This window comes from Epinephelus lanceolatus, chromosome 24 (assembly GCF_041903045.1).
Source record: "Epinephelus lanceolatus isolate andai-2023 chromosome 24, ASM4190304v1, whole genome shotgun sequence".
Lineage (NCBI taxonomy): Eukaryota > Metazoa > Chordata > Actinopteri > Perciformes > Serranidae > Epinephelus > Epinephelus lanceolatus.
This window is the reverse complement of record NC_135757.1, coordinates 17,636,137-17,649,813: the sequence shown is the minus strand read 5'-3', so window position 1 is coordinate 17,649,813 and position 13,677 is coordinate 17,636,137. Positions and strand designations below refer to the sequence as shown.

The 13,677-nt window shown below is 41.6% G+C and overlaps 1 protein-coding gene across 5 annotated transcripts in view; it reads left to right on the top strand.

Annotated features, from left to right (window-relative positions):
- LOC117249751 (receptor tyrosine-protein kinase erbB-4) overlaps positions 1–13,677 on the top strand; it is a 442,892-nt gene that overhangs the window by 209,172 nt on the left and 220,043 nt on the right. For all 5 annotated transcript variants that reach the window (XM_078165992.1, XM_033615451.2, XM_078165991.1 and 2 more), the window contains exon 2: positions 10,542–10,693. In XM_078165992.1, coding sequence (XP_078022118.1) covers positions 10,542–10,693 — 152 coding nt within the window. The remainder of the gene's footprint in view (positions 1–10,541; positions 10,694–13,677) is intronic.

Below are 13,677 nucleotides of genomic sequence, written 5' to 3'. Positions count from 1 at the left end.
TATGAATACATTTTATGTAAGCTGTGACAAGGTGGCCTGATATATGAAAGTAGCGGACAAGAAAGGATGGTAGTCCTTCAAGAAATTCATAGAACTGTTGACTTTGAGGTGTCCTTGTGTATGATTTAATGGCCACCTGCCAGCCAATCAAAATGGTTCCAAAGACAGTAGAAAATCAGTCACCAGACCTGAAAGGAAGGGTTCAATCCAAAGACTCTGGTGAGAGGGTGGGAGGGAGGGAGGGAGGGAGGGATGAAGTCGAGAACCAGTTCCAAATTGTCCAGTCCATCTTAATCATTTTCCTTCAAGCTTATCAGTTCCTGTTATCGATGCTGAAACGTGGCTTTATTTAGAGAATAAATAAAATAGTAATGATGCTTGGGATGTCTGTAAAAAGATATTGTCAACTACAGCTAGAAACACGAGCAATATGCTGAAATATTTTTCTATGCAACATGAGCTTAAATTCCAGAAATGCCATGTATTTCACACTCTACACACGAGTGTGACTTATTCCCAGGTGAGCAGCACGTTTGTTACAGAGGGTAAATATCCGAAAATAGCATTAGCGTCCAGTGCCATCTCGTTTCCAAAGAAAGTAGCTAGCACTAGCTCCTAAAGTAGATAAAAGTCACCAGATGACCTCATATTCTCATTTGCATATTGGTAGGGCTACCCCTGAGTATTAAAGAATGAATTTTAAATCTTCCACCAAACAATTAAATGGCATAAGAGCTATAGAGCTCACACTTTCTCACACTAATTTTTATACAAGTAATGTTCATATTGGTTTATATAAACAATTTATTTGTATATCCTGATCTTTGCTGACCAACAGTTTTGGGTGAAATGAATTAAAGGCCTGTCTCAAATATAGGCCTGTTGATTTCAGTGATATAAGCAAATAATAGCCTGGGCTACTAATTTAAGTTTTACTGTACAATATATTTCACTTTTTTTCCTGATGGTCGCTAAATTTGTCCCTGGTCACTTTTTAGAAATAAAGTTGCTGAGAGGGTCTAAAACAGGGATGTCAAACATGGCCCGAGGGCCAGAAGCGGCCCGCCAAAAGGTCTGATCCAGCCCCCTAGCTGACTTTGCACACTTATGGTGTGTCTCAAATCACATACTTCCATTGGTACACTTCTATGTAGTATACTATGTGCACTATGTACTCATTGGCGTAGTGCACAAATTTTGTCAGGGTAGTGTTGTCTCAAACCAAACACGGCCGTTGTGCACTCACCAGAAATGACGACCACAATTTAGCTAGTTAGCAAACTAGCAATTAACATTATCGTTTGCGGTACCAAATCATTACAGACTGCTAAATTAACCCAATAAACATACTGCTGGTTTATACCCGACAACAGTATAGTGGTGCTTAGTGCAAAAAACATGTGTTTGTACAATGCAGCGACGTTCACGGTCGCACAGTCCTCGGCTGCTATTTCCAGTTTGAAAAGTGGTCCCTCCCCTTCCGCTACGTAGCCAAGATGGCGACCATTGAGTGCGAGAAGTATCCATAGTTCCACACTCAACTTCTTGACCATTTTGTGCGCACCATCCAGGTACTCACATTTTTCCATACTTCTCAGTGTGAACGCACTTATGCACTCAAAATATTAAGTGTAAGTACTAGTGTTGTCACGATACCAAAATCTTTGTTTCGGTACCAATACCAATATGAATTTCGATACTTTTCGATACTCTTCGGTACTTTTCCTAAGGAAAAGTCCTTTTGGCTACAAACCTTTAGAACAATAAATAGTAGGGATGTAACGGTACCAAAAAATCATGGTTCGGTAAGTACGTCGGTACTGACGTCACGGTTTGGTAACTCAAATGTTCCACCAAGTTGGTGTTGTCTGGTGTTGTCTCCCTTTGCGAGGCAGACTTTCTCTTGTCTTTTTTCACATACGCCAGCTGCGAATGTTGATACAGGTGTTGTCATACACACCACTTGCGCAATATGTGCTCCAATAGGAACAAGGAAGGCGTTTGTGTGCATAAATGAATTAAATAAATCAATGAATTGAATCAATTTAAAAAGTACTGGTATTTTCCAAATGCAGTATAGTACCGTTTGGAATACTCTAGTACCACAGTACTATTTTAGTACCGGTATACCGTGCAACACTAGTAAGTACAGAAGTACGTGATTTGAGACACAGCACTAATATTGATGTACCTATGATGGCTAAGAAGTGTCAGGTTTCAGGGACAAGTTCAATAAGTATCCTACTTCAGCAGCTTCAATACCAAAGAATCTGTATCAGACTTCTTCACTTCTAACTGTCGACTTCTAACACTTCAGGTGGAACCCTACAGCCAAGGTTCGGCCAAAAGTTTAGATAAGTAAATGGTTTGTGAGGCACGGATAACTTAACCTGCTTTTTTAAAAGCTTACACTTCAGTTTGGTGTGGTGATGCCAGCATTTCTGCAAAAGAATGGAAATGTATGGGAAAATGTGCAAATATTCTCTCATTTTCTCCATTTTCTCCATTCGGACTGTTGCTACACTGTGTTTTAGACTCAGAGCTAATAAAACAGTTGATGCTGAAGTCCTATGTAGACCTATAAAGAATCAAGCTAATGGCATTGCTACCAACAAAATCCATTACCATCCCCAGTGAGATGGCAATCATCATTCTGTTGTAATGCCCTTTAATGTATCTAACGGTTATAGGTTTTATTCCTTTTTAGTCTACCTATGTGTACTATTATATCATGTGCAAGCTGCCTCACTTGTCTTTATCTCTGCCTTTTGTCCTGATTGGCAGATATCTGCTCCTCCACCACACACACACACACACACACACACACACACACGCACGGCTCAGACAAGCACACATAAGCGCTGTCAAGTGGACATGGCCCTGTGTCACCCCGTGCATTAACGGGGAAAAAGGCAACAGCTCAATACCTACATTGTCCACCGCTGAGCCTGAGCGAGGGAGAAGAGTGGAGGGAGGGCTGAGACAGAGAAATAGATGGCTAAGGGCAGAGAAAAAGAAATTAGGAGAAGAGAGGGAGAGAAAGAGGTAGAGCAGATGGATCTAGACACTTTCAAAATGAGCCCAGAGAAAAGAGCATTTACAGTAGAGCGTGTCGATATGAATGCTAATGCTCCTGGACGTCATTCCCACTCTCGCAAATACAAGATTGTGTCTCTCTTTCTATCTCTGTCTCTCCCTCCCTCTTTCTCTTTCAGTTCTATTTTCCTTGCCTTGCTTTACCTTGCTTACTCACCCTGAATGAGTGCCATTTCTCTCTTTGTCTGTGTGTGTGTGTGTTTGTGTGTGCTGCTGGCTGATATTGGCTTTTCAGAGTTGTTTTCCCCTCACTTTTCACCTCTCCCCTCTGATCTTTTATCGCCACACATGGGCGTAAACGCATGCACACACCTGAGAGGAGGTTTCAATAACAGATTATTACAGACGCCCGCTAACCTTTCATCTCCACACACGCTAAAAGATCCACACACACAGGCGTCCATTGATCGGAACAATTTCAGATCCTCGCAGACTTCCTTTGAGTTTGTAGCTGCTCTTAAATCATTTCATCTAATAACTCATCTGTGTGTGGTCAGCAAATCTCATTTATCACCATAGCTCAGGTCCCCTTACTGCCATTCTGTCCCACAGAGCCTGTACCCACAGCAATATGGAGGATCACAGAGGAGAGGAAGTGCGCTCATCTTTGCAGAGCCAACGATCCATAAAGCAATATGGGAGTTTATGAGCTCTCAATGTTGTTCAATATAGGAGCAAGTTCAACTGTGCAATAGTCCATTGGTTTTTTTCCCTCATTCTTTTTGAAAGTCTTTTACTTAGATGTGGAGAATTTGACTTTGGCTTATTAAAAATGTACAGCAGGTGTGTTTAAAGGAGCACTTAGGGGGATTCACAGATGTCAACCAGCGAAAATTCCCCTGATTGGAATTCCTTCAGTGTTCTGTGTTTGGGAGGTTTTTACCAGGAGCCGAATTATCCTCAGAGGTTCCCTCCTCTTCAGAACAAACACACCAGATGTTAACACTGGTAAGAACACAGAATAAAGCAGTTTAAAGTTACAATTCAGTGTTTCTTCTCAGCTGTTTGGTGGTCGCCCAGCACCTGCTGTGTGTGCTCACCTTATTACAGATCCAGATGTTCAGGGTTTTTTTTACTGGGAGTCAGTATCCATCCACAGAGGTCTCTTCCTCTCCAAATCAAACAGACCCAGTTATTTAAACTGGGGAAAAAAACACTGAATGAAGCACTTTCATGTGACAAATTAGTTTTTCTCTGACACTGTTTGGCAGGTCGGAGCCACGCAATTAGCCTGGTACCTGCTTATCTGTGGTCACTTGTTTTCTCTGATAACTATCATCCAGACAGTCAGGGGTTTTTTTTACCAGGAGCTAAGAGGTCTCGTCCTCTCCAAAAAAATGGACCAGTTGGTCAAAACTGGTTGAAACCCCCCGACAAAAGCGGTTTCATGTCGACGCTGCTGTTGCAGAGGCCCTGCACTGTCTAGAGCCAGTGTTTCGTTTGTCCATTCTGGGCTACTATAGAAACATGGTGGTGCAGCATGGTGATCTCCGTGGAAGAGGACCAGCTCCATATGTAGATATGTATGGCTCATTTTAAGGTAGCAAAAACAAAACCATTCGTATTTTTCAGTTAATTATACACTAAAGAAAACATACTTCTCATGTCATAATCCAATATATATGTATATTACATATATATGTAATATATATTCATTTCTGTATCCTCACCTCCAGATGCCACTAAACCCTACACACTTGACCTTTAGTAATCGATCATTAAAATAGATTGCGATTCTTTCTTTTTCCATTGACTGATTATTCCAGCTTTAAATCATCCCAAGTAAGAAAAGCAGTATTTTTATTGTACTTTTCAGTACAATACAAAAGCAACAGTTGCCTGGGATCCAGATTAATCTGCAAGCTCTTTTTTTTTTTTTTTTTTTTTTTTTTTTTTGCTCTGGCAGATGCAACTAGCCTGAGTGTCTGACATGGCTTCCATTGAAGGCGATTTACAAGGGGGAGGGAATTTGATTTTTTCCCTAACCAATCAGTAGAGATCAACGACTCACCCAGAATCTGACGTCATTAGTATCCATGCCTCGGGGGTGCCGAAAACAAGCGAGCATTGCCCGTTTAAAATGTCTCCGTCGTCGTGCACACCCAGCGTTAAACGCAGTTTAACCCCGTTAAATGCAGTTTAGCAGCTTCCTTAATTTGGTCCTCCATTAACGCGAGTAGTGGCGAAATACCTTGATAGCATCGTTAATGTGGTCTGTAGGATCTGTAGCGGTCGCCATTGTTGCTATCCTCACCAGTTACCCACCGGCGTACAGCTTGACATCAGCGTGGTGCTGATTGGCTAATCGCTAGACCCACCCCCACCCCCAGTGTTCATTGGTCCGTCCAGCGTTTGGACGAGATAAATCGCAAATTCATAGAAGTATGCCAGACCATAGATGCAAGCCTACTCAGTTGAGTGGGCGGGGTCTATGGTCTGGAATCAGGCTAAGATGCAACTACTTCACAGAGTGCCAGCCAGCCTGGGTTGAGCATAAAGCAAGGAAGCATAAACCTTAATCTTTATTAAGGGGAGTGCCGCTGAAGCATTTTTTAAAACAACCAGGATGGCTGCCGCTGATGTGAAGTACTATTTTCAAATTCTTATGGCAACACTCGTTCAGAGACATACTCAGCATTTTTGGACAATGCTAGAGACTCTCTGAGAAGAGCAGCCCACTGGGGAGCTTACCCAAGAACTATATACCTTCAATGGCATTTTTTCTGTTTATTGTACTGTAAGCCAGCCAGCCGTTGTTATGAAAACATCTCTTTTGCTTTGACAAGTTAAAATTGCGTTGTATTTCCACCATATGTGCTCATTAAAACCTGGACTTCACTGTTGGTCCATTTTTCTGTGATTTTCTGCCTTTTTTTTAATTATTTTTTTTATAAGTTGCTTGTGTTTTGTGTTGTCTGTTGTTTACATGGCTAACAAGTGTTTGAAAATGGCAGTTGCCGGTGCTGCGTTGATTGTGCTTGACCGGTCAACATACACTTTTGTGCTGAGAGAGTGTCTACTGCAAAATGGGGGCTAAAAAGTCCCCCAGAACAGCATTCTTAGAACTACGATCATTTCTAATTCTTGTGGTGCAGACAAGTTTTGAAATGATGAAAAAGTTCCTCTCGTCCAAAAGCAGCTATCAATGCCACACTTCCCCAGACTAACTTGCATTTGTAGTTTTAGTCTGGCAATGTCAGACTCATGCAACAGAACAAATAATAACATATTAAAGCAATTTCAGTTCTTAAAAATGCCCCAAACTGTGTGTTTAAAGATTATTCAAGGTGATTAGAATCTGTAATGTGTTCGTTTTTGTTGTTTGTTAAAGCAGAAGAAGCTGCACAAACTGCATACAGACAAGAACATGAGCCTTAGAGTGGAGTAGTTTGACATTGGAAAGAAATATCGAACAGCCGAAGGATAGTAATGACATACCGGCAGAGTCCTCCATGAGATTTTAACAATGACCACTTTCAGATAAGGGACAGAATGATGTGATGTAAACACTTCAGCATTTAACAAAACTAGTAAGTATAGTTGTACACCAAAGCATTCAGGCTTTGCTGTTATAGGTGACGATAAGTGTTTCAACAAATGACTAATAATGTTTTTATTCAAAGAGCGAGACATTCAGTCAGACGAGATGTCTTACAGAATATAATATCCCCCTGCTGCCTTTGACAGACCAAACCAGTCGATGCTGGTGAAAAATGACATCCAGATTTAAAAGTAGGACCTATTCAAAGTTGAACCGCCGACAAACTTTAATGAGCAGCTTAATTACATTGAGCTAAACTCCATCCCGTTGCCTACTGCATGCAAACCTCCAGTCGTGCCCGTGGTAACGTGGCGATGGCGCCAGCTGAACGCAGCAGATGGTAGCAGGACTGAGGCTGGGGAGGCTGACTGACTGACTGGTGGAAAGGCTGGCAGGGACGGAAGGAGTGCTTCATGGATGGAAATAGGAGGAACTAATTACAGTGGTAGCCGCTGCATTAGAAGATAGCCATGCATTTATCATTAGGGCTGCGGATAAACACGATCATTTAGAGGATCCATATGTTTTAACCTGTTTCTGTAAAGAAACACTGGGCTTTTTATTTGGGCGTCGCTCAAGCACATTTTAACATGCTTTTAAAGGGTAGCTATGGTATTTTTCAACCTTGACCCTATCTTCCATTGTTTCTGTTTCTAAGTGACTAATCAAGATGACAATGTTTGAAATTGATCCAGTGCTGAGAAAGAGTGTTGCAGCCAGCAGCGGCGAAACAGGCTGCAGTGTAGCTATATGGGGCATTTGTGCACTATCAATTTATGTCCACGAAAAGTATTTCTTTTTGCTACTGACAGGCTCGGATTGTTATTCTCAAGCCCAGTTCAGACCAAAGATTCCCAATGAGATGAAACCGTTTCAGAACGTTGCAGAGAAAAGTCTTACTTGCTGATTAATTGGCGTTTTTCACCATTTCATCACTACTACAGATGCAACTGTAGCCAGTATCTCACTATCACTATCCTTACTCATGCTTTAAGAAGCTACAAATTATATTCAGCCACAAAATAAACCTGAAAAGCTGGAAATCGTAATGGAAGTACAGAGAGTTGAGAGCATAGAGATGATACACCATCTCATCTAGTTGCATTGGCGTGATCCGGCAGGTCAACATTGCAGAATGACACATTGCAAGTAGTTGCCCTTTTAAACTCATCTCGTTGCAAATCTTTGGTCTAAACTGGGCTTAAAAGGAATCCTACAGAGATGGACCTACAGCCCCAAAATCACTATTACTAAACCCACCAGACTCCATTTAAAAAACAGTAATTTCATAATCATTAAACATGCTTTGTTCAAGATCAACAGGAACAACATAAATCTCACAAAAAGCATCTTGGTTGGTCTTTCCACTGTTCCAACAATCACCAGCTCTGGTTTAGTTGAAGTAAACCCTTAATTCACCCAGCTGGATGTGAAAACAAGCTGGCTCTATACTTGCTTAAATTACTCTTTATTTGAATGGGGTCTGGTGGGTTTGGCAATAGCAATTTTGGGGCTATTTCTGATTGAACAAAATCTTACTCTCGAATAATTGTTCACTACAGTGACTTGACACAACATTAAGGGAAAGGCTGAAAAATACAGAAGTTGTCCTTTAATTTTATTTATTTAACCCATATTTAACCAGGTAAGTCCCGTTGAGATTAAGAGTCTCATATACAAGGGAGGCCTGGCCAAGACAGCAGCATACAAAAAAGTTACAGCCAAACAACATTAGAACACCTATGCGCAGTGACAAGAACCAACCGATTCATTCATCCTTGTACTTACAATATGAGTGCTTTAAAATCAGGCAGAGAGACCAGTTTTCAACTCTTTCAAGGGATGGTAATGTGTTTTAAAATTTCTTGATCCACTTACATTATTCAACGACACTTAACAGCAACTTTCTGGCTTCATTCCTGCTTTGCAAAGCCACATAGAGCAGCATTAGCAACTTGCATAATTTTCTGGATCCTCCAATTGCAGAATTGATGAGTGAAATTCTGTAAACATGTGCTGTACTTGTCAGTGGCATTAGTGCGGGTTGGTAAAAGCATGTTTGCCGGAGGGTGTTGGAGGTGATCAAAGACGTGGGAGACAGGTGTGTGTTTCTGCGTTGCCGTGGTTGTTGTTGTTGTGTGTGTTGGCGAAAATCTACTCCTCTCTAATTACCTGGTCTTCCCAAACACCAATAGAGCTGTTTCTACTCACTCTAATATCTTCAAAGTCTTGTAATCTCGTCAGCCGAGTAAAGTCTCCAAGTGAAACCCTCTGTAAAGGTCAACCAATGTAATTTGAATATCTTTGATTAAACGGTGTGCGGGTGCCAGACCCAGACTGTAGGTCACTGCCTCAGAGAAATGATATCCACCCTTCTCACCCCACTTGTCCCTCCCCAAGTCTCAACTCTCGCAGCTCCCTCATTGTCAAGGGTCACGTCTGCACTCCTTTTCGCTATTTACATAATCTCCTGACCCATTCTTCCTCTACCACTCTTCCCTCTGTCCTCCAGTCCTTCCCTTTCTTTCCTTCTCTCCCTCTGTTTGTATATCACATTTGCACAATGTATGGTTTTAATCCTGAAATACCCTATCCTGAATGTCTCTTTTCTACCCTCCTCCTCTCATTCTCCATTCATTATCTATCTGATTCTAACATTTTTCAGAGACTGTGCTACACAGCGGCTACTGAACCATGCTCCTACAGTCTGGTGTTTTAGTTTAAACCTCAGTAAGTGCAGTCAAAGAATCAGAGCTTCCCTGGCAAAATAGCCCTGGGGAAAAGAGATGTATCTTACATCAATTTTACCAGTGAAAAATGGTGTAATTTAACTTATTTAGGTTAGCTGGTTGGCTGACCTTTAAGTATTAAGCAGCTACAGTGTGCTAGCCTACTGTATGTGATCAAGTTAGCTGGCCTGATGGCATTTTAAGATAATGGTGGTCAATTCATTATGTTTTACTTATGTGAATTATAAGTACATATTCTGGAAATCTGTTATTCTTTGGCCCTGCCCATTGAGGTTGAACTCAACTTTTTTAATGTGTCATCATATTTTAAAGGGGCAAACTATTGGAACTATTGTCTTACAGAGGGAATTGGCATCTTTTCATGGACGAGAGGCTCGTGCTTGTGGCAGCGCAAGATATAAATGTGAATGGTGTCCTTCTTGGCTTAGCCGAAACGTTAGCTAGCTCAGTGGTGCTAGGTGAGCTAGCAGTAGATGTACCCTTCCTTATTTGCAATCAGAGTGTATCGAAGATGATATTTGAGCCATTTGAGCAAAGGGTGAGGTTCAAGACTTTCTACTCTGTTCGCTAGGGATGGGCGATATGGCTCCAAAATATTATCACGATATTTCAGGGTATATTTGTGATACATTATTCTTGACGATATGACAAATGCTACACATGCTACGTGACAACTGTGTCTGGTCAATACTTCTTATACTACAAATGGACCAAATTCCTGCCCCCTCACCCTAGGATTCTGCACATTGTCTATTGATAGAGATTAACTTTTTTGCAGTGATACAATAAGTGGTTGTTGTTTGGTAGAAAGAAAATAGTTCCTACATAAAACTGCTCACAACAAGGTCTGTAGATTGTCATGACGAACTGGGCCATGATTTCTGGAAAGAGACATTGCTGTTGAGGTTCAAATCTATTTTTTGCACTTTGAGCACCACAAGCTGAGTGCCATCTAGTTCCGTTATACTGGAGAGACGGCAGACAACTCTGCAGCCAATATCTTCAACACTCTGCAACTCACACCAAAACAATCTTCATTGATAAATAGCATTACAGTAAGGTTGATTTTGGGGTGAACTGTTCCTTCATTTGCTTACTCACTCTAGACGACAAATTGCTCTTAAGTGACACCTTTTCTCTGTCTCTGTCTCCAGTTTGTCCCGGCACAGAGAACAAGCTGAGCACCCTGTCTGACCTGGACCAGCAGTACCGCACCCTGAAGAAGCTCTATGAGAACTGTGAAGTGGTCATGGGCAATTTGGAGATCACCAGCATCGACCGAAACCGCAACCTCTCCTTTCTCAAGGTATGAACATACAACATCACTTTGTATCTGCATGTGTTGATAGAGAGAGAGAGAGAGAGAGAGAGGAAGGCTGCCTGTTGCAGCAGTGTGGAGAGGACAGAGTAGGTTTCAGGACCATGGAGAGAGACAGACAGACAGACAGACAGACTGAGGTTAAGTGTTTCAGTGAGAGACAGGGCTGTAATATCTCAGCACCATGGACAGAGAAAGAGCTGGGAAGTCACACAGAAACAGCTATGGAAAGAATCAGAACTATGTTTAGAGACAGGAAAGTTTCAGCTGGAGTTGCTGGCTTTGCACATTTTTGTAACTCTGGACCCCCTGCTGTTTCCTCCACTAGACAGTGACTGCTATGCTAAGTCGCAAGACACAAAGTGTAAATAAGACAGTTGCTTTTCATTTAATCTGTTGCCAATGTTTCTTTAAGCTCAGCCAAGCACATCATGAAGTTATCTCTGTTTTGAAAACACACAGATAAAACTGACTGAGCTCTCTATTCACTCTATCACTAATACAGCAGATACGTGGACTGGCGTTTAAAGACAGTGTTACTTCCTGTTTTTCAGGTTCAGCCATTCATTACCTTTGCAACCAGGTTGTCGCTCTAGTGTACATGTCAAGGTCGACATTGTTAGCATGGATAGCGTAGCGGTCACTATAACATAACTTATGAGTTAAAGGTTTTTTCTCCACTTCCTTTACCTAAAGGGAATATATGTGAACCGTTAGCTAGAATTTATTACTTCAAACAACAAACGTTTATGCTGGGTTCACACTACACAACCTTTTTGTCCCTTCTGACAGTCACTGTGTCAGATTAGGCGATAGTGGAGTCATACAATCTTGCTGTGACTTGGTCGACAGACATGACAGACAACACGTTGGTCCACAACCAGTCATCCCTGATCGTCTTTCACAACATGTGTGATGTCACTGGGTTATTCTTGTCCTTTTTTAAAAAAATATATACAGATATATATATATTACTAGTATTTCATATGCCAGCTGAAATGTTGTTGTAGTAGCATATAAAGCGCCACCAGATGGCAGGAGCAACGCTTGAAGTTCCACATGCAAACTACGCAAGTCACTGAATTCTTCACAAGTTCCTGCAAGTCTTTCACAATAAAAGCCTGTTTGGAAAATGAAGGGATTCTCTCAACCGAAGTTATAAAAGGCTTTTAATTTTAAACAGCTACAGGAAGTGTTAAATTTTATGATGGCACGATGCATTCACTTTACCAGGGCAAACGGAAGCGTCGGGCTATAATTGGGCTGATATCGTGTAGTGTGAATGCGGCATTAGCTTATTTAACTGCCAGTTGATATGGGCATCTAGTTTGTTTGCTCGTTACTATAATGCCAGCAACTAGTTGATAAAATATCCTAATTTTAAATCCATATTTAAAAGTCTTTGGGGTCTTGATCACCTTGTCGGCATTTATTTGGGCAGTACCAGCTGGAAGTTACCCATACGTAACATACTGTAGTCTGATGTTAACATACCCATATTAAAAATATAAATGTATGCACACCAAGAATTATAACAAAGTTGCTTATCACTGGCAGTAGACTTTATAGCAAACAAGAGTCGCACACTTTGGCTTCATATGCGCTTCTTTTATTTTGATGATGACGTTTTAGCCTTTGGGTCTTCTTTAGGATCAACAGTCATACCCTTATAACATAACCTTGGTGAAGTAGTTAAAGTTTCACAGGACTGTTCTGATTCCACATTCTCACTCCGACCTCGTCACATATCGACATTTGGTCATGGACTTTCCACGTCCAGATACGAAGTGCAGCGTACCCTGGGTGCGTTGGTTGCTGATGTTCTGGGACACCATGTCAAGTTCTGCCTGTGACATGTATTGAATTCTTTCAAAATACACTTCTGTTTTCACAGGAAATGTAACATTTACATACAGTCTCTTTCAAAATAAATGCAGCAACAACAAAAGCACATGGTTAGGTTTAGAAAAAAAGAACAGGGTTTGGCTTTAGAATCTTACAGGACACAAACACTGTTTGTTGGACCCATCCACTACCACTCCCCACTGCCCCAGTCAGACTTTCACTGCCTTAACTGTCATCCTTGTCCTGCCACATTTCCCCCTGAAGCCACAGGGCACCATTAAACTATAATGGCAACTGGCAGCTTATCATGCGGATGTTAAAGGCCGCCTTTTTTCGTTGTGTCTGACGCTGCAAGTCACTGCCCAAGTGCCGGATTTCGACGACTTTTGAGTGAGACCAGGCTCTCCAAAACCTAAAAAAGCTATCTCACACAATCCTTAAATAAAAGCTTACCATCTTGTTTTGCCTGTGACTCACACAACCCTACATGCAGGGAACAATTGAGACCAAGTCAAGACCGAGTCCAGTGCCATGTTAGACCCTCATTGCAGGACAAGTCCGAGACAAGACCCAGACCTTAAAAATGCCATCTTGTTACCGAGACCCATCTTGAAAGCAAACAGTGTGGCTAATTATCACTGTCAGCCAATCACTCCAATAAATACAGTGTCATGGATAAGGTTGCTAAGTTATTCAACTCTCAAATGTTGGATTAGTCCTTTAAGAGACAATAGTCGGCCATCTTTTACATTTGCATTCAAGCCAGCTGATGCTGCTGGATCTCTTATCTGTAGCCAGAGATGAGTTCAGCATCATATTCAGAGAGCTCATGGATATTGATTGAAGCCCTTTGCCGGCACAATACAACACCATACAGTACAATGGGACTAATGATAAGAGGTACACGTAGGAATTACTGTGGAAGAAATGTCTGAGAGACACTGCAGGCAAATGAGCAGCACTCTGAATGTAAAGTGCCATCTCCATTCCTCCTGAACGCAGCGCTCTCTTGGGTCTGTGGCTGCTCTCTGAGTGTGTGTCTCCAGGTTTGTGTGTGTGTGTGTGTGTGTGTGTGTGTGTGTGTCGGTCATCACCGGGACAGAGCTTTAAAATTCACTTGCGCTATG